The sequence below is a fragment of the Helicoverpa zea genome, chromosome 1, assembly GCF_022581195.2.
Source record: "Helicoverpa zea isolate HzStark_Cry1AcR chromosome 1, ilHelZeax1.1, whole genome shotgun sequence".
NCBI classification, from domain to species: domain Eukaryota; kingdom Metazoa; phylum Arthropoda; class Insecta; order Lepidoptera; family Noctuidae; genus Helicoverpa; species Helicoverpa zea.
The window spans coordinates 13137052-13157587 of NC_061452.1; the positions used below are offsets into that span (position 1 = coordinate 13137052).

The 20536-nt window shown below is 34.7% G+C and overlaps 2 protein-coding genes across 2 annotated transcripts in view; one reads left to right on the top strand and one right to left on the bottom strand.

The window, feature by feature from the left end:
• The window catches only part of LOC124632900, a 113854-nt gene extending 107051 nt beyond the window's left edge, over positions 1-6803 (bottom strand). The window contains exon 1 of the mRNA XM_047168022.1: positions 6613-6803. The gene's annotated coding sequence lies outside the window, so the exon portion shown is untranslated. The remainder of the gene's footprint in view (positions 1-6612) is intronic.
• Positions 6804-10306: 3503 nt separating this feature from the next.
• LOC124630205 (EF-hand calcium-binding domain-containing protein 1) lies at positions 10307-20535 on the top strand. Its single transcript, XM_047163959.1, has 6 exons — positions 10307-10401; positions 13427-13647; positions 17368-17467; positions 19178-19440; positions 19749-19871; positions 20189-20535. Exons 1-6 carry the CDS (start codon positions 10375-10377, stop codon positions 20292-20294), a joined length of 840 nt encoding a protein of 279 aa, XP_047019915.1. The 5' UTR covers positions 10307-10374; the 3' UTR covers positions 20295-20535.
• The last annotated feature ends 1 nt before the right edge of the window (position 20536 follows it).

Genomic DNA, 20536 nt, shown 5'->3' on the forward strand with positions numbered 1-20536 from the left:
TGCAGAGATCTTTGGATTACGAAATTGGCAATAGAATTTGGTGTTGACTGCCTGGGAAGATTGACGTAAGCAAATGGGCTCAACAATTGGTTTTGGATAACCGTCGAACCATTTCTTCTAAACCATGTAAAAAACATCTAGTGGTTTGGAATAATTAACCTGCTTTTTAAACTGTTAGTGTTTATTTTGATACAGACCCTGAGAAAATAAACAAAAATTTTAATGAGTATTTTCGCGAACTGCCACACAAAAGGAATTTCGGTCACGTTTTACTCGCGTCGACTAATTTGTTAAGGCAGGTATGATAAGAAAGAAAATTAGTTAAATTCAGAATACCTAGGTCCAATCTAGACCGAAATATAAAAAAGGAAATACGAAAAATGAGGTAGCGACGCAACGGTCTAAATTATTTTCATTATCACAAGGAAAGCCTCCAAAGCATTGGTGTCAGCAAAGTATCGGTTCACTGATTTTCCTGTTTAGAATCAGAAGAAATGTCTTAAAAGGCATATTAAACTTTTATGACATGAGAAAATCTTACTCATCTCAGAAATAATTTTCTCAAGTAAACTCTTGACGGCAAAAGATTTTAACACAAAGCTACCTGAACGCGAGGTAATGCGTTTAACAGCCACCATTATCTGATCTAACTTCCAGGCACGAACACCGGGAGAGAGACAGAAATATGCCTTTCAGACGAGTTAAAAAGGGATGGTGCTAGTAAATTATCCCCGTAACACCGGACGCGGTAATTGGAAGACTTGTTTCTCGGAGGATACACGACGTGAAACAGTTGACAAAAACTTGACTGATGCTATTCTGATTGCTCAAGATGAAGGTGATGTTAGATTAGATTTTTAATCACTTCCTTTTGCTGACAATTTTGATGCAAAAACTGAATTAATACCTATAATTACCGCTGAAGAAACTAGGAAGTTGTAAAGTGAAAATAAATTAAATGTTATGTATACAAGCTAAAGTCAGAAATGATATAACTATCTTGAACTAAACGCATGGGATAAATGAAAATTGCTCTTATCTTATAAGTTGCGAAAACGAACGATAAAAGACTGAAACAAACGAACCAAGTCAACAGAATAAACATAAAATGCTAACTTTGCACCGCTCTCTTTATAGAAAATTCAATAGCCATAACTTCAAGATGTTATCGCGAGCATTCAACGAAAAGAAAATTTAAATACACATTAAGAATCTGCATTAATAGGAATCCTTGACCGTTTCAAACTAGTGCAGGTTGGTTAACACAAAGTGGGTCACACAAGTTCAGTAATGTACCTCTAGCTAGGTACGTAGGTATGATTGTACCAGCTCAACCCTACTGAACGGAGCCCAAGCCAAACGCTGTAATCAACGCAACACTAACAGAGTTAACTTCACTAACGAATTTCAATTTTAAATTGGAGTCTGCAATTCATATTTTGTTAGTTCAGGCTTTGGGTTGTATAAAATTGAGCAAAGCACAGAAAGGTCTGTAATAATTTAGGCTTCTGTTTCTGGAAAATGCCTAAGGTTTTTCATTAGAAGTTTGAGTTTTAAATTACCAAAGGGTAGGAAAGTTTGTCGTTGTTTATTTTTGGCGGTGAAAATTTTCAACGAGATAAATTAACAAACAAGTCTCATAAAAGACAAAATACTTAATGAGGCGGAACTGTTATGAGGTTCCTTGTTTGTGCTAATGCTGGCATTTCCATTATCTAAGAATTTGTTGATTGCTCCAGTCGCAATATGTACGGTTGTAGGGTTAATGGCCGTATTTGATCTGAAGTTATGGGAAGTTCAACTATGTATAGACTGGGTTAGGATTGTGGCATTTACATTCCCTGTAACTTTCGGATCTAATTCCGTTAGAAGCGGGCTGTGTTTGGCAAATTCTCAGTTTTACCTCCGAGCAAGCCAACTAAGGCAAATATAATTTGTCCACTACCCACCATCTGATGTACTTAAATGTGTTACATCCCACGTTTGACATGGCAACTATCCGCAATAACAACCAGGCATATGGTACCTGAACATAGTTTGATTCCTGTCCCATACGAAATACAGCCCACCACTTTGTGGTCGCCAACGGTTACAAGTTGACATTTCTGCGTGACCCCTGACATACACAAACGTTTTGTTACTGTAATAGGAAAATGTAACTAGGTACCTACATCGCCTACTATGTTGGGACTTGACCGCTGTGATCGATGTGGCAGTTTTTAACCGACTTCCCAAAAAGGAGGAGGTTATTCTTATAGCCTTGTATGAGTCTTGTTCATAAAAATAATATCGGAGGTTTTGGAAAACAGTCACTCGATCATGAGTGCTAATGTGGATGCTTGTTGGTGTTTGTAGCAATGCAGTATTTTCAGTTGATTTATTACAATGATGTCGTGCTAAAACTACATAAGTAAGTTTAGGTGAAGAGGCATTTTTCAGCTGGAGTTTTATAATAGTGTTTATGTTGGTTCAAAGTTTTTACTTTAGTCTAAAATACTGCAGCAACACAAAGGTCAAACAAATCAGCAAGAAATATTACACTCTCGACTATCGGCACTAAATCCAAATTGCCCCAATATATTGTACAGTAATATCCAAAACTTTCTCTAGTTGTTAGTAACAGTTCAACAGTTGTGTTCAACCTTCGTATCCTTCAAAGTTTCTCTCCAAACTGAGTCGATATTGCGCGAACGTTGTAGAACCTATTCCGGTAATAATTTGCCACAAGTGCGGTGCAGTACGGAGGTTCAAGGACCGTTAGTGGCCCCATACCAGTTTATCCAGTGCAGCACTCAGGACAGGCCACTATTAGCCCAGCTGCCGCTATCAGAGGTTCGCCAGATGTTAAATAACTTTGAGGACTGTCCAAGTATTTTTGGAACTAGTTCTAGGAGTCTGTTGTGTGGCATTTCTTTTTTGCACGTCTGGTGAAATTTGTCTCAATGCGTAGAAGGTACTTTTAATGATACCTTGATAACATTCCAAATTGAATGTCACAAACCAACAAAAACATGACGACCGAAATATCAACTATTGGACTTTACCTGTGGTAATTTTAAAATAATAAGATCTACTTATAACAGCTTATAGAGGTATGCGCAGTAACCTGTAGGTTATGGTTTGGTCAGAGCAAAAACAAACATTCGAATTGGGAACCTCCTCTTTTTTGACAAGTCGGCTACAACTCTATATTCTACATACTCAAGATATCAAGTTTGTAAACTGCTTATTTATTTATTTATTTATTTAATATTTGGAGAACCAACAGCAGTAATATTTAATAATTATAAGACAATTTATGTAACATGCAGCCAATTATAGGTCCCCACTTGATACTGACGTTTTAGAACTGTGTTTCTGAAACTAACTGCTAAGTAAATAAGAGTATGCTGAGTCAAGTTTGAAATCTGACTAGGGACTGACTTGGATTCGAATCGGGGTAGATAAACGTGGAAGATGGTTTGACGATCTGTGAAAGGCTGCATGCAAGGGTCAAGTTGAAGACGGGTCAATAACACTGATGAATCAAGAGTGAATATTTGGCTCATAAGATTTTTCTAAATAAGGATTCGACGTTTCTATAAGACTAGGTAGGTTCTTTAAAGCTTAAAATATTTCGTCAAAGCAATTTTGTATGCGTATCGCACTAAGGAAGCTATTGTTTCTATGTTCAACTGATCTTGTATGAATAAATAATAGTGTATATAATTATTTTTGAAAATCCTTGACCAAAACTGTTTAATAACAGTTTGTAAGGCTAACGTTTAATATCCGAATTGCGTTTTTTTTAAGGATATCCATGAAGGAACTGAATTTATTAAAAATATATTACTTATCTACGTTATATTTGCTTAACTTAAGCTAAACAAACTTAATAGGGAATTAAAATACACAATAAAGGTGAAATAAAAAAGGACAGTGACAAATATGTTCCAGTCACGCTGACATACCGCAGTTGATACATAATCGACCTTGTATAATCCAATAGCATTTTAACCGCATTAAGGACACCTGAAATTAAATTAAACGCTCTAATATGTGGTCACTCTATCGCCTAAAAATGTTTTGAGATAATAACTGAAAGCCAGGTAAATTGTGACGCAATAAAGTCAATATCGAGCTGCTTAAATTACCCGTAAGAATCGTGAGATAACTTCAGTATTGAGTACTTTACTATAAATTACGACAGCTAAAGCTATGGTAAGTAAATGCTTTAGCGGACGTGGTAATATTTAACTTTAAATTGCTTAGTTTCGATGAGATACTTCCAATAGGCGCGTAGGGATAGAGCGCTTTCAAACTAGAGGGTTTTCCGCTGGGTTAAAACAACTGACAGCTGACCACGCGTGTAAAGCGAGAGATTTTGGGTCGCGCGTAGGCCAGCCAGACCGAGCGATGCGCAGGCTTAAAATGTATTTATTGACCTCTATGACACTAGTCAATATAATGTTAACAACGTGAAAAATAACATTTCAATAACAATAACAAACTTTTGCACTTTTTGAAAACGTAAAATTAGGTTGAAAAATATTTATATAATTTATACGAGAGACAGCATCCAAAATTCACCCTTCACTGAACTTAACTTTCAATTAGAAATCTAAAATGATATGATGCTTAATACAATAAACGTTAACATTAATTTATTCTAATAGTTTTAAGGTAGGTCCCATTATTTGTTATTCCCAAGGTTTTTAAACCACATAGGGAAGAGTCACAAACAAAATGATTGAGCTAAACTATAACATCCTGCTGTTAACAACTTACATGTTATCTAACACTTTACACTATAAATTGTTCAAAATAATTACTGTATTTTAAACAAACCAAGTAACTACTATGTTTGATATTGTAAAAAAAGTGTCCCCATGGTGTTTCTTGTCCATTCTTCTCCATAGCAAGCTACAGTTGCAATGGGCAACTAGAAATAATCATATTAATATTTTTGTCATTGTGAGTGCTTCTAAAGGCCTGAATGAAATAATTGATTTGAACCGACTTGAGTTGTTGCAGAGTCAAAAAAAGGCAATAATTCCAGAGATGCAGGGATGGGCCATATTTTGGGTCTAAGTGCCCTTTGAACATGAAGAATTTATTTAAATTCTATAAGCAGGTTCTCTCACTGTATTTTAATTGCATTAGGTAGTTTTCTATCTACATCAATTTGTATCGATAACATTCAATTTACATTGATAAAAGGCACGCTACTGGTGCTATGAGTAATTTGTATTAAGATAATCAATATTTAATACATTAGAACTACTCATGTTGCTTTGTGATAAGATTGTAATGTCCATGATTAATGACATTGAAATTATTTGCATGATTAATAAGTAGTTTTTGCTTTATTATGTAACATTGAACATTGAATAATGATTTTTGCATTTTTTTTTTGTATATGACATAGGTTGGTACCATTTTGTATACTGAAACTAGTTACCAAAAAAATGATGATTTACCGTCTTACCACAAAAACTTTTAAACGTCAGTTTATGCCTTGTCTAAAAAAATGACAAATTATGACGTTGACATATGGTTCATTTTGCAGCCAAAATTTTATTAGACAACTGTAAAACAGGGTTTAAAGTTTTTGTAGTAAGACCATTACTGTTTAAGTTTCAGAGGTATTGTCGTAGCTGAAATAAGTATTGGTTTGTTTGAGATATCGCTCCTTTATAATTAACTACTAGCCGTTTTCCCGCGGTCTTACCCGCATCCCATGGTAACTACTGCCCGTACCGGGATAAAATATAGCTTATGTTACTTGTGGATAATGTAGCGTTAGAACAGTGACAGAATTTTTAAAAACGGTCCAGACGTTTTTGAGCCTATTCATTACAACCAAACAAACAAAGTTTTCCTCTATAAAATATTATATATTTAACTTTTCCATTTGAGTAATGCTTTAGAATCTTAAATTATTTGATTCAATAAATTACGTATAATATTGATATTTACCTACCAATTTACGACATCAGTTTATTATTTAAAAGTAATGGGAGTGTTAATAATAAAATAGTTTGTGACGAGTTGTGGATTAATTAATCAATCAATTAACCTTTATCATAAATGACCTGACCTTATAACATTGACATGTAATAACATTATTTGAACACAAACACATTGAACAGAACTAAGTAGTTATTGAGAAATATGCTAACAAATGTAATATTTTGTTAAATAAACACTTGTTGATTGAAACAGGTGATTTTAGAGTGGTTTAGAGATCATTGAGACTTCAATAGTATTTAAATTTTATGTAAATATTATATTTAATCAGATTAAGTAAGGAAATAGATATAAGTAATAAAATAATGTTAAAAAGGAAAATAACTTAAGAAATAAGTAGTTCATAGTCCATTGTTTAGTGGTAATTACGTTTTGAATGCCATATCATGGCACAATTTCAAATTTTATACGTTTGTGTTCATCGATGCGTGAAACTTAATTGATAACTTGATAACACATTTCATAAATTAAATTTAACTGTTTTTTGTGACTTAAAACAAATTATACCTTAATTATATGATCGTAAACAAACAGCACGCAAGTAAAACGTAGATACAAACATAAAATATCACGCAAATAAAAAATAAAAACAAAAATACGTACCGATACACGTTGTATCCTTTCCAGTGAAGAAAACTAACAATAACCACCAAGGAACGGTTCCAATTTTCACTCAACGCACTCACACAGTATTTGTTCAATTAACTTTGCCTAATCCATTCATTAATACAGTTATAAACACAACAAAGGAATTATTTTGGAATAAACACTGCCTCCACTCGTTTGTTGATTTGACATTTGGAAATTGACATCTTACCAGTTGACAGTGAAGACTTGTTGCTGACTTCAGGGTCGGTAAAACAGTTCTTCTGTGTTTTGTTGTCGCCAAAGCATATCGTTGTCTTTTAATCAGTGTGTTTTTGATAAAATTAAACGCGCCGAGTAATATTTAGATTATTTAGATTTTACTCTAAAATAATGCATATTATTTAAGTTTAATTAAAAGTACCGTGCAATTTTACATTTTATTTGGCAATTTACTAAACAGCTATAAAGCCATTCCCTAACTTCAGGTTGAACTTAACAATAGTATTTGTTTTTCAAACTAGATGGAGCTTGCAGAATCAGTTTTGATGTTAACCCATTGATGTCACTATTCTTAAAAAATACTAAATATAATAATTAATGAGATCTATCGCGATTTTTAAACGGTTTTATTTAATTATAAAACTGTATTTTTATGTTGCTTATAAAATGAATATTGAATATGTGCACAGTAAAATTCTAAAACAAGCCGTTAATTTTTTTTTTTTACTTACTAATAATAGTAGGTAGGTAAATACAGTCAATGTTTTACCACAGTTTTACCTACTCAACCATTCCATCCTTTATTCAGCTGGGATGTCGCTATTTATTAGTCTCAATCGACTATTTATTTCGTCTGTCCTGATCATAATTCAAACATGACAGGAAAATTATTAACCCTTTTACTAACATCAGAATTTAAGTTGTCTTCATCACGGAATGTACCTATTTGGTACAATTTATCAATAAAAGTTTATTATTTAAACGGAATAAAAGCTTATAACTGACATCCCTTATAGATATATTTAGATATAAAAAAACAATAGTAGGTACTTAATTAGGTAGATAAGGATCTTCTTGATAAAAATACTCTCATGCTAGATTCCTTGTTAGACTAGGGTCGAAAGTATGTGGTAAACATATTATTTTAAAGAATCCACAACTACCTAAGTATGCCCCGGGGTTCCACCAGCATTCTGAGGGATTTAGGCCTACTGTCTCAACCCGCATAAAAAATCGCCTAGGTGTGTCCTTTCTCGGGTTCAGTAGTTTTGGCGTGGTGAAAGGTAACGGATAGACAGTACCTGCCTATTTCCTTCCATACATCCCCGTGAACTATCTCATACTTCAGAGGTCAAACATGATGAAGTTTCGTTGAGATAAATCGAAAGAGCTTTCTTAAAATACCAAAGAAAATTGTACCTACTTCTACTTTATTTTCCCTTACTTGAAAATAGATAGGTAGCGACTAAATCATAACTCCACCATTGTCATATAGGCACACAGGACCACAAAAATCAATGACTATCCAAGAGCCATACCCGAAAATGTGTAACCAAGCAACGTGCAAACGTCCCAGTCTATACTTACCTACGAAACGCACTGTATCTATTATAAATCACATGTTTTGTATGTATGTGTTGTCAAGGGAATAAAGTCATAAATCACAGGTCAGTACATATGGTTAGTTAGATATGTAAGGCTTATGTAGTTACATACATAGAGGTACATCTACTTTGGCGCTTGGTCGATTTTCGTGTTCATTCGCAATGGTTTTTAGAACGCAATGTATGAATGTTTGAGCAAATTGTTTTGTGTTAGAAGAGGTATTTTTAAACCGTGTTTTATATAGAAACAATGTTGAATAGAATGGTTTTTATTTTGTTGTATCTAGTATGTAGTAGTGATGTGAAAAGCGTATCTGGCCGTTATTGACCAAATAGAGGTGTCGTGTTTCTGGGGTGGCTTTCTCACATCGAAATTCGTCGTCATCATAGATATTAGAAGGATACCTACTTTCTAGATTTCTATGATCCTCATGTAGGCAGATTCTAGTTCTAAGTAATTGAAATGCAGTAAAGACATAGATTTGAATATTAATGGTCCGAGTTGGCAGGTGAAAATTTTCCCACAAAAATTACCTAATTGGGTTTGGGAACATTTTTGGTAACTTCACAAAATCGTCAGCAAGTGCTGTTAGCGTACCTGCTTCAGAACTAACCGGCCAAAGTATTGTGTTTTTGTGTAATTTTTACCTATATGATTCTACGTATCTAGGTATATCAAAGATGCGTTAACGCATAAGCATCACATCTTTGCTGGTGTATGTTTCAATTTCTTTTGGTAATGAAATAAACAAGACAAATAAAAATATTTAGTTTTATGCAATAGTTATTACATAAAAAATTGCAGATCAGACACCCTTCAGGAAAAAACGCTTTTTCTACCAATTACTACCGAATAATCCATCCCCGATTCCCTTCTACCCCAGAGTTGTTCATGCGGCTTACCAACCTTCACTTTTATACCCTTCATTCCTAAACGCATAAACCTATCATATAGCCCTCCATAAAATACACAAAACATTTAAAAAACTATACAAATATAAATTTATTTATTCACATATGGGCACATCGCGTGACATATGCTAGCCATTTGTATTCCTATGCAAATGTTAGCATGCATAGCCATACGTGCATAGATAAAATCTATGCCAATACTGATCAATCGTTTATCCCTACTAATATTATAAATGCGAAAGTAACTCTGTCTGTCTGTCTGTCTGTTACGCTTTCACGTCTAAACCGCTGAACTGATTTTAATAAAATTTGCTACAGAGATAGAGCTGACCTTGAGAAAGAACATAGGATAGTTTTTATCCCAGACTTTTGAAGAATTCTCTTGGGAACGCGATATAACCGAACTCTATGTGGGCGAAGCCGCGGGCGGAAGCTAGTTTAATTATATGGGTATTTTACATAAAGAACGGGTAAAATAGCGATTGCTTTGGGGGTTAACGACCCTTAACAGTCTTTTGGTTAACCCTTTGTATTTCTGAACGATAGTGAATCAGTAGTTCCGTGTTATATGGAAATTATGTCTTAGTCGGTTTATTCCATGTACAATGTTTGATCTACGATTATGGATAGTGTTGTAGCTTGTACAATTTGTAGATTTTTTACACATTTAAATGTAGGTATATTTTTATAGGCTTGGTTCAATTTAACTCTTAGAGAAAATAAAGATTTTCTGATAAATAAGTAAATAAGAAAAATAATAAATTCACACCTTTTCTCGTCATTAACACAAGCTACTGACAATAAAAATAAACGGTTTTCTATATTGCACGTTTTCAGTTTTCTATCTAAATCCAAAATCGCATATTCTATAGTTGCGTTCGGTTCCAAATATGTATGTAAGGTACAGTAACATTCAGTAGGTAATGCGATTTTTCTCATACAGGAGAACTGTATACAAAAAGCCTCATTCTATCATTTCTTTCATAAAGTAGGAATAAAATCCGTATCTGAACACTCCTCCCCCTCACAGAGGCTCACGGAGCGCATAACTTACCTACTTTACGAGTACGACCCATCTGTCGTATTGCGTGATTGTCTACTCTTTGACAGACACGTCTTGTATCGAGCTTGACATCCAAAGAAATGGAACTTAAAAACACGTAAATAAAAGACACAATTTTATTTGTGGGAAATAATATAATTAATGGAGCGAGGGGTTGGTAATGAGAAAGTTTGAATAATAGGTTGAATACACGGAAAAATGAGCTTAAGGGGAGCAATATATTGCGTAAAGTATAATTTTTATTTGTCATTAATTCAATCAATCTATTGGAATTGCCATATCTTTCGTGCAGAGATATTTATCGATGCATTTTATCATAACTAGGTATCATTTTTGATCATCCATCAACATTCACGGAATTCGAAAAGCCCAAGCTATTTCGGAACAAATGTAATTTATCATTTTCATGTCATACACGAGTTACCAACAAAAGTCATAAATCCATGCGTGGTTTAACTTACCTACAGACCTACCTGTAAAAACTTTCTGTAACCTGAAATAAAACTATGTAAAACTACTGTAATTTCCATACAAAACTTACGAATATGTTGTATATTGTGCGTAAGATTGCCCTGTTCTATTTTCAAATTGGAATTCATAGTGACGTTTAGCGTGTCGCTAACTTTGACGTAAAAAATATCTGAGTGACGTAAACGAATCATTGCAATCATGTTGTCGTTTTTCATTTGTTATTTTTCAAAGAAAATATTGTTAGAAAACTTTCTGAATGATTGCAGCATATTAGAATGAAAACGAAGGGACTGAAATTGTGGAAATAATTGCAATTTAAAAAACATGCTATATCACATGACAGATTTAAATTGATGAATTGTGATCTATTTTTGCATGATGCAAAAGATTAAATTTTAAACAAAAATATTGTTTTCATAGACTATATTTATATTTCTCACGACCCCAGGTAGCTATGTATTAGGCTCTGAAAATTAATAAAAAATATACTAGATAGAAACAATGTGAAAACCAATAGATACCTAGATAGATATTATGTTATCTTATCTTTTTTAAAACAAGAAAAAAAGGCAGCCACAACAAAAGTACATCCTAATTTAACAACAAAAAAGTTTCCTATCCGAAAATCTACCCAACCTCTTTTGTATTTTGTCTAACTTTGCTTTTAGCTTGATCTAATCACGTTACGAAGTTAGTAATTAAGCACAGTATCGGCTCAGTAATCAGCAGTTGTTCGTGCCTCGTACCGAACTATTTGAACTAGGTTAAGGTAATATATGTAGGTACGTAATACATAGGTAGTGAGGTATGTACTGAAGTATGTTTAACTGGCTAATGGGGTTCTGAAGATCGTGGTATGCAATGTGTTAGACTTTGCATTTTCTTTTATGGTATGGTTTAAGTTTTAAAAAGCGTTTTAAAAATTTGATGGAAGAATATAAAAGTCTGCAATGATTGGCTTCATTTATATTCTAACAAGTCATAAAAGTTACACGCAGAAATAAAATAGTCCATAGATCTAGCAATAGTTACTACTAGCTTCTGCCAGCGACTTCGTACGCGTGAAATTCGGATTTTGTGTAAAGAGAGGAAGAAATACTAAACACCATACCAGCCAATTCAATTTTAAGTCTATGCGTACCTACTACTACTTCACATAAAAAGAAATAAAATGTAAACTCTTGTATTATTGTAATCATTGAACGAATATACAAGCTGTTGATTTGCATCTGTGCCATATTCAAAAAGGTAATTCTGCTAATGATTCTCGACCTAAATCAATAAAAAAATTGGTACGTATTTTTTTTTCTTTAATTTTTTTTCGGAATTCCGTAAATGTCATCTAGCCTTATTTAAACTTGGCGCGTATGTTACTGGCATTAAACCCGTGCTGCACCCTCACACAAACGCAAACACAAAGCATACGCAACGATCACTCATAAATTTCATTCATAAAATTGGATTACTTTGGAAATACCACGACATTACAATGACAAAAAAAGCAGTGCATATTAGTTATTTCCCATCTACTGTAATTCCAATCGATTATTTACGTATTGTATGTCCTCCTCCTGAACTATGGCACAAATGCAAATCAACACCTTGTATAAACACTACCAAAACAACTAATTCATACCTACATATTTTATAAAATAACAACAAAAAAAAGTTTAAAATAAATTATATTATTTAAAGAGGCGCTGCAAGGTTTGTTAATATCAGTTATTGTCGGGCAATAAGGTACTCTGAACGTCTACTCGCACCAATCGCATCAACAGCCGAATATTGCATGAAGCCCGCGCGGCCACCACGCCCCGCGAGCCGCGTCGAGCGCGGCGACCGTTACACAAAAATGATCCTTAAAGCATGATATGCACGCGCGATGGCTTATTACCGTATTTCATGTATAACTTTGGTTTTTCTGTACCAATTTATATGATTCTTTTTTTATTGAATAGGTAATAATGTTAACCTTTATTATTTAGTGTGAGTGAGAGTGTTAGAAACGTAATAGTAGACAAATATAATCAGAAACCTCCGAACTACTAAGCTATCGAGAGTTACACGTGTTATTGTGAGTCAACCATAAAAGGTAGACATATGCTGTCATGGGATGTTTTTTACATAATTTTAAGGAGAACATTTCCGTCGTACATGGTTTCTGTGTAGCTTTAACCATTAAAGCTGCACCCGCGACTTAAAAAATGGAGTAACTTCGCTCTTTTTCCAAACATTTCCTTTCACTGCTCTGCTCCTATTAGTCGCAGCGTGATGAAAAGTATCCTATAACCTGCCCGGGAGTATGAAGAATAATTGTACCAAGTTTTGTTAAAATCCGTCCAGTAGTTTTTGTTTCTATAACGAACATACAGACAGACAGACAGACAGACAGACAGACAGACAGACAGACAGACAGACAGACAAAAATTTTACTGATTGCATTTTTGGCATCAGTATCGATCACTAATCACCCCCTGATAGTTTTTTTGGAAATATATTCAATGTACAGAATTTACCTCTCTACAGATTTATTATAAGTATAGATTATCAGCCTTTTGATTGTCCCATTGCTGGGGACAGGTCTCCTCTCGCACAGAAATGGTATCACTAATTACTACCTAAGGCTCTCCGATTGTAGGAGATCAGCAGCTATAAAACTTGGCAAAGCTGAACTATTTCCTATTTTAATTAGCACACATCCCTAGCAAAAGTTTAAGTTCACTAAGAAATAATAAAACAAAATACCAAGGCACTTCTTTTCTCGTTCCCCAATCTACAGGCAATGGCAGCAGAAAACAAACAAATCAGCATGGCGGCCAGTGCTATAGCTCTCCGAGGAGTTCGCATATTCCTCACCGCTGGCAGACATGTTGCTGGCCAGCAGAATCAGGCAGCTGCACCGGTTCCCAGGCCTAAGCCGAAGGCGAAGAAAGCGGTGATAGGAGGCAAGCCACCGCAGAAGGTGTTTGATTTGCTCCTCAAGACTACGAGGTTTAATAAGTAAGTCCTCTTTTGGAATTAATTTGAAAAATATTATTTTGAGATATGTCTGTGTGTCTCAGCTCAGGTAAACTAAATTCAAGATAATATTTTCACTTTTCGCTACACAAATAAATAGCAGTTTCTTAAATGTTTGAGCAGCTAGTTGTCTAGACAGACTGATACCTAGCTGCTGCTACGGTTGCTACGGCAAAATTGAGTGCTGAAGATTCATGTATGTGACTCCGAGGGTTAAATAAGGATTGTGCACGCCTTGATTACGATCTGGTCATAAAAATTACACCTCCATAAACACGAAAAACTCACAACTTAATAAAAAAAACCACGCATGTGTATTAACACCCTTTAACCCTAAATGAACCCATTGAATGGTAAGCTATAAACGATCGAAGGTTATTATTTACTTGACTGGTACAACCCTAAATCGCGTTCAGTAGGGCGAGTAGAGGCAGCCGGGGTAGGTCGCGCCTCGCCATAAAATATTTCAGTGTTTACCTACCAGTATGTTACGCGTGCTACGATGCCTGTCAAGAAATTGAAGGAGAAACATCTCGATGCCTTGTATAGACAGACTCATTTCACCAAGTCAGTGTGCAGTTTAGTGTTAACGTTCTCAATTTGAAATTTATTTTTTAGTGAATTTCAGGGTGTTCTATTTTCAAAATTTTTTTCTTTTATTTTTTTATTTCCTTAACAATGGAAAAGTTTGTGTACGTTTTAAAATGTTGTAGAATTATTTTGTGTAAAGAGTTTGCATTTAATTAACGTCTTAGCTTTTTGTGTCTACGTAGAAAATTAATGTATTCGAAATTATCACAATATAGATATAACCAACCTAAATAATGGCATCATTAGTTTAGTAAATTACTATGCTGTGCAAAGTAAATTATAGTTCCCAGCCAGCGTTAGTTTAAATTAGTTGCTACTGTGTTTTCATTGTGGGCCAATCTGTTTATAAACAATGTCCTTGCCCATGTTGAGTTAATTAGACGCAATTAAGGTATGAGCTCCATTAGTTCATAAATTGCTGTTTTTTTAGGATTAAAGGGGTAAAACGGGACCTCATTAGGTACTGAGACTTCTCTGTCCTGTCCGATCGTCCGTCTGTTGACACCAGACTCTTGTACGAAATCTTCAGGTCTTCTGGTCTTCAGGACTTTAGGTCGCAACTGGTCGCTTTTTTTACCATGTTATTTAGATATTTGTCACAGTTTTCGTGTCACAAGAAAAGCAACTATTTTCCTATATCGCGTGTGTGTCTCATAGACAAGCATTAGGTAGGTACTAGGGTACTAGGTACAACATGAAGTGCGTGATAGCGATCTGAAACTGAAGTTTACGAGGGAACTTGTACTACATTTTCGATTATCGTAAAACGGATAAATTACTGTTAAAGTTCATTGTAAGACGGGAAATGTTTTTTATGGGTACAACTACTCTATACTATAGTTGGTGAGGGTTATTGACCTTTGTGAAGTTTTTAAGAAAGATGATTGAACTGAAAATTTATGTTTTTAAAAGCGGCTTAAAGAGGACAATGCCTAAAAACGTCCCCACCCACCAACAGACTTGAAAGTAGTGTCATTGGATGCGCCTCATTTAAAAGATCATTTCTTATTATGGAGACACATTCCAAAAGTATGGGGTTTAGGAACTATAAGACAATTTAGTATCCTTAATAATCAATTAACTTTAAGTTTGTTAACCAATTACTCAGAGTTGGTTGGACCGATTTTGATGTTTTTATTTTTATTTTAAAGAATCTATCTCAAAGTTAGTCTAATGTAATTTTTAACCCTCGACGCAAAAACGACGGGGTGTTATAAGTTTGACGTGTCTCTGTGTGTGTGTGTGTGTGTGTGTGTGTGTGTGTGTGTGTGTGTGTGTGTGTGTATGTGGCATCGTAGCTCCCAAACGGATGATCCGATTGTAATGCGTTTTTTTTTGTTTGAAAGGAATGTCATTCGGGAGTGTTCTTAGCTATGTTTGGTGGAAATCGGTTCAGGTCTTCAAGGTCATCAGCTCGTTTGATAGGTGTGATAGGAATGTTACACGCTCAGTTACTTGCAAGCATATGTGGGATCTGAAATTTGAAACACTAATGTCTTCTGGAACCACTGAGCTGGTCTGCTGTTAGGGCACGAAGATAGGAGACGTAACCCTGAACTGCCTTTTAGTAAACGCATCGAGTTTGGGCTCGTTGAATTTGTCTTGACGAGTCCTCTTCATGTTTCTAATTGACGAGAACCTGATGCTGGAAATGGGATGTGACGGATGAAACCCTGGAATGCCGGAATGAAACGGATAAACCGATTTATATTTTTGCTGAAAATCTAGTATGACCAAATGTTAGTCTTTATTGTTTCTCAATCTGTGCAATTCTCCCAGAGCCAGTTTGTCATGAGGATTGTTAAACAGCTTCCTTTGGCCGAGATCAAATTAAATGAAAGAAGGAAAAATTAAGGAGCTCCTTCAAAAAGCGTGAAATAAAATTAAATTATAAATTTAAAAAAACCCCGACCCAAAAAACTACGCAATTAAACCCTATAAAAAGCAAAAAATAACTTTAAACACTACGTAAGTACCAACTAAAGCATGTCAGACTAAACTAAATTTTGACGTGTCGGGGGACCGCTTTTTACCTTTAAAAATACTTACATAAATCAAATGATACCTACCTAATTACAACATTCGTATAAAAAAACACGTATGTAAACACAATTATATACAAAGTTATAAGTAGTATATATAATGTAGTAGTATATAATTACTTCTAACGTTAGGCTAATAAATTAGAGCGGTCCCCCGACACGACAACATTTAGTTTAGTCTGACATGCTTTAGTTGGTACTTACGTAAAGTTTAAAGTTTAAAGTTATTTTTTGCTTTTTATAGGGTTTAATTGCGTAGTTTTTTGGGTCGGGGGTTTTTTTAAATTTATAATTTATCATCAAGATCTTTTAAGCAGTTTTTAGTTAGTTATCATCGGTTAAAATAATCGGTTTGAAGAGGCAATGTAGGATGTCGTGAGGACACCTTCACCACCACCAACAGACTTGAAACTATCTCGATAATCATGATCTATCAAAGGAGGCGCTTCCGATGACACTAGTTTCAAGTCTGTTGGTGGGTGGGGACAGGGTCCATACAAAATCCGGCATTGTCCTTTACATTAATTTCATTAGGGTTTTAAAACGTTAGAATAGATCCTAAATTCAAAATGATATTAGGGATAGGTGGAATTGGGTGGCAATTTATACAATTGAATGCGGAAAATAAAGTCAAACTTAATTTTTTATATTCTTTCAAAAGTTATCAGCAATGTGGATTGCGCTCATAGAGTATGGTCTTATAGTCTTTGGTTACACTATTAGACTTGTTAGCGTCTCTAACCAAAATACCTATACTTGTACCTATGCTTGTAGTCACATTAAATGGATAGTTATATGTTGTAAAAGTTATAATAGTTCGGCCATTCAGAGAATGCGTTCCTGACACGTCGCGATTGAACTGACGACGTAACTACATTCATTGATTATTGATATAATAATGTTGTTTTAATGCTCCTCAATTGTTAAAACGGTAAACAACCAGCAAAAATATTTTTATCGTAACTGCAACGCCATTGCAAAGTTACGTCGTCAGTTCAATCGCGACGTGTCAGGAACGCATTCTCTGAATGGCCGAACTAAAATTAGGTATATATATGTTTGTCTACAGGGCCGAGATAGAAGCCTTGTACACGATGTATCGTCGGTTGGTGATGAGCGCGCAAGCTGCAGCGCCGGCCACTGCCATTGGACATTCTCCTAAAATTGATGTGAGTAATAGAACCAAATATTATTTATGAATTCCTTAATATTTTGAAAGGTTGATAAGTGTCATCCAGTTTCCATGAATATTTAAATGGTACCTTATAATACAATCCAAAAAATCACTCAATACAACAGTTCTCAGAAGCTTTTTAATAAAAAAGAAAACATTTATGTTAAAGTAGGCTCAAAAAGAATTGTCGCCGTACCATATTTCATCGGACACCATAAATAACACTGGCTAGACAATGCTATCAAAACATTCTTTATTCGAAAAAGTTTGCTCGGAAAAAACCGCGAAAGTGTGTAATAAAGATGGCGTAAATAAATAACTAATCGAATTGAATTGTGAACCAATTTAAAGAAAGATAAAATAAACCAGGGATAGTTCCTTTGTATAATGATTACTTACCATCCATTAATCTCGCCGTTGGCCATGAGCTTGTGAATACAAATATTATAAAGAGGAAAAAATTGTTTTTTGTTTGTAATGGAAAAACTCAAAAATTATTAGACCGATTTTAAAAATTATTTCACTATTAGAAAGCTACATTATCTGCAAGTAACATAGGCTTTATTTAATCCCGGTACAGGCAGTAGTTCCTACGGGACACCGTGTATACATCAACACAAGTTTGGTATACTAAATATCGGGTGTGTCGTTCACAATCACATTAAATCATATCGCATATACTTTATGATATTCTATGGCGAATTGTAAAAAAAATAACCTAATCCATTCAGTGGTTTAACCACAGGAGTCATTTTTCGTTTTTATAATTTACAACATCATGTGTAAAGCAGAGATAAAGTTAGGAGTATCGTATGTTTTGATCAGTTGACAGCTGTCAGTTTTCAAGGGAGAATTTCAGTTGTTTGTAATGACTGACTTTTATATGGTGTTCTAATTTTTGCACATTTTTATTCCATTTACTTTTTTTGAAAAAAAAAAAACATTTTTTTATTTTTACGTATTTTTCTTTTATCTTTGTGTTAATCGACATATATTGACCAGTATATTAACGCATTTAATTTAATGTGATAATGAACGACACACCCGATATATGGCACGTGCCCTAAATACAGTCTCTACATATACGGACTCACGCAAATCAAAATAGTTGGAAAAGATAGATGGCCTCCTTGGCGTGTAGCAAACGGTTATGGTTATTCCCACTGTAGTTATACCGTGGTATTATTGACAATAAAGAATAATGTTCCTCGTGGAACAACCCAATAGTTTTTTATTCAGTCTTCCTGATTTTTTTTTTGTTATTGTAGACAGTTATTCTCTATTTGAGTTCCATTAGAAAAGTGAGGCTTTGATGTTTTATGATGAAGTTATTGACTGGCATTTTAAGGGTCGGCCTATAATAGACGTAAATGACGCCTGAATTATTTAAATCTGTTATAAATTATATACTACTGAACTTTATACCTATGCAAGTACGTTTTGGTGTGATTGAGCTGTGAATTTTGTTTGTCATAGTTTGTGTCATTTTTATAATCGAATTCTTTATAATGTGATAAAAAGAAACACAGTTAGATTAAATAAAAACAGTCACATATCATTCTGATTTCTAAATACCTATATGAGAACAGGCTCTGTGCCCTGCAGTGGGACAATAGAAATGGCTAATGATGATGAATCCTCATGCAACAGATTCCTACCTACATATCATAGTACAACCATCCATACCATCTTTCCTGATCTCCAGGGCATAGACCAAAGCACCTTCAGAGACGTGATGCACAACACCTTCGATCTGGTAACAGAGGAGAACATTCTAGAACGAATGTGGATAACCTGGGAGCGAGGCGCGGCGGGAGGGGAGGGGTCCTTGAGATTCGAGGCCTGGGTCAAAGGCCTTAGTGTCCTGTTGAGAGGAAACACGGAAGAAAGAATTGGGTATTGTTTCAAGGTGTACGATCTGAATAATGATGGATTTATTACGAGGGAGGAGATGTTTTTGTTATTGAGGTAAGTTGGTTTTAGCTAGCCAGCTAGATAGCCTTTACGGTTATCATTTAAGTAATAAGAAAGAATAAAATATGTCAAAAAAGTTCTATCTTTTCTTGGCATCCTGTATTCAAGTGGAACAAAGCTACTCAACTCTGAAGTTTCAGCCGAGCGTAGTAGTGGAAGTATTATGCTAATTCAATTAATAAAACTAATTCTATGAAACCCGTAGGCTTTCCCCAAAATTCAGTCACTCTCCCCTAAATCCCTACTGAAACTTACATACAATTGTTATAACTCGACGATACAGCAGTATAACTTTTTCACAGGAACTCCTTACTGAAGCAGCCTGGTGACGAGGATCCTGATGAAGGAGTAAGAGAACTGGTGGAGTTGGTGCTCAAGAAGTTGGATGTTGATAAAGATGGAACCGTGTCGCTTGATGATTATAGGTAAACATAGAAATTTGCAATTTAAAAAAATTAAAAAAAGTTATGGAAAAAATTTAACTACATCGATACTAATATTGTAAAGCTCAAGAGTATGTTGGTTTGCTTGAAGGCGAAAATCTGAGGAGCTAATGGTCTGATTTTCAGTATCAGATAGATCATTTATCGAGAAAGGCTGCAGCCTACTTTTTTATCTGGGAGCTCGAATTTTACAGGACACGGCTGTACCCGCTGCCGCTAGCTAGTAATGGATATACAGACAATAGTGAGTAAGTTAATGACACTTCTGCTTATGTCCAAACTACTTATTTATTTTTCAGGCTAGCGGTAGAACAAGAGCCCCTACTATTGGAAGCGTTCGGCCAGTGTCTGCCTACCAAGAGACATACCACTACCTTCCTCAAGACCTTGACCAACAAGACATAAGTAGATTTATTAAGTTCTACTCTCCGTAGGAGTATTAGGAAGTTATAGCTGATGAAAAGAAAAAAGAAGTTAGTACTAAAATAAGTTACATTTAAATTGTACAGACTAAATTAGAACTAAGAATAAGTTTTACAAACTATGTAAATATTGTAAGGAGAAATAATATTTAAGGCAGATACAATGAAATAACACTTTAGTAAAATATTTGATTGCTTCAATAAAGGACAGATAAATAAAAAAAG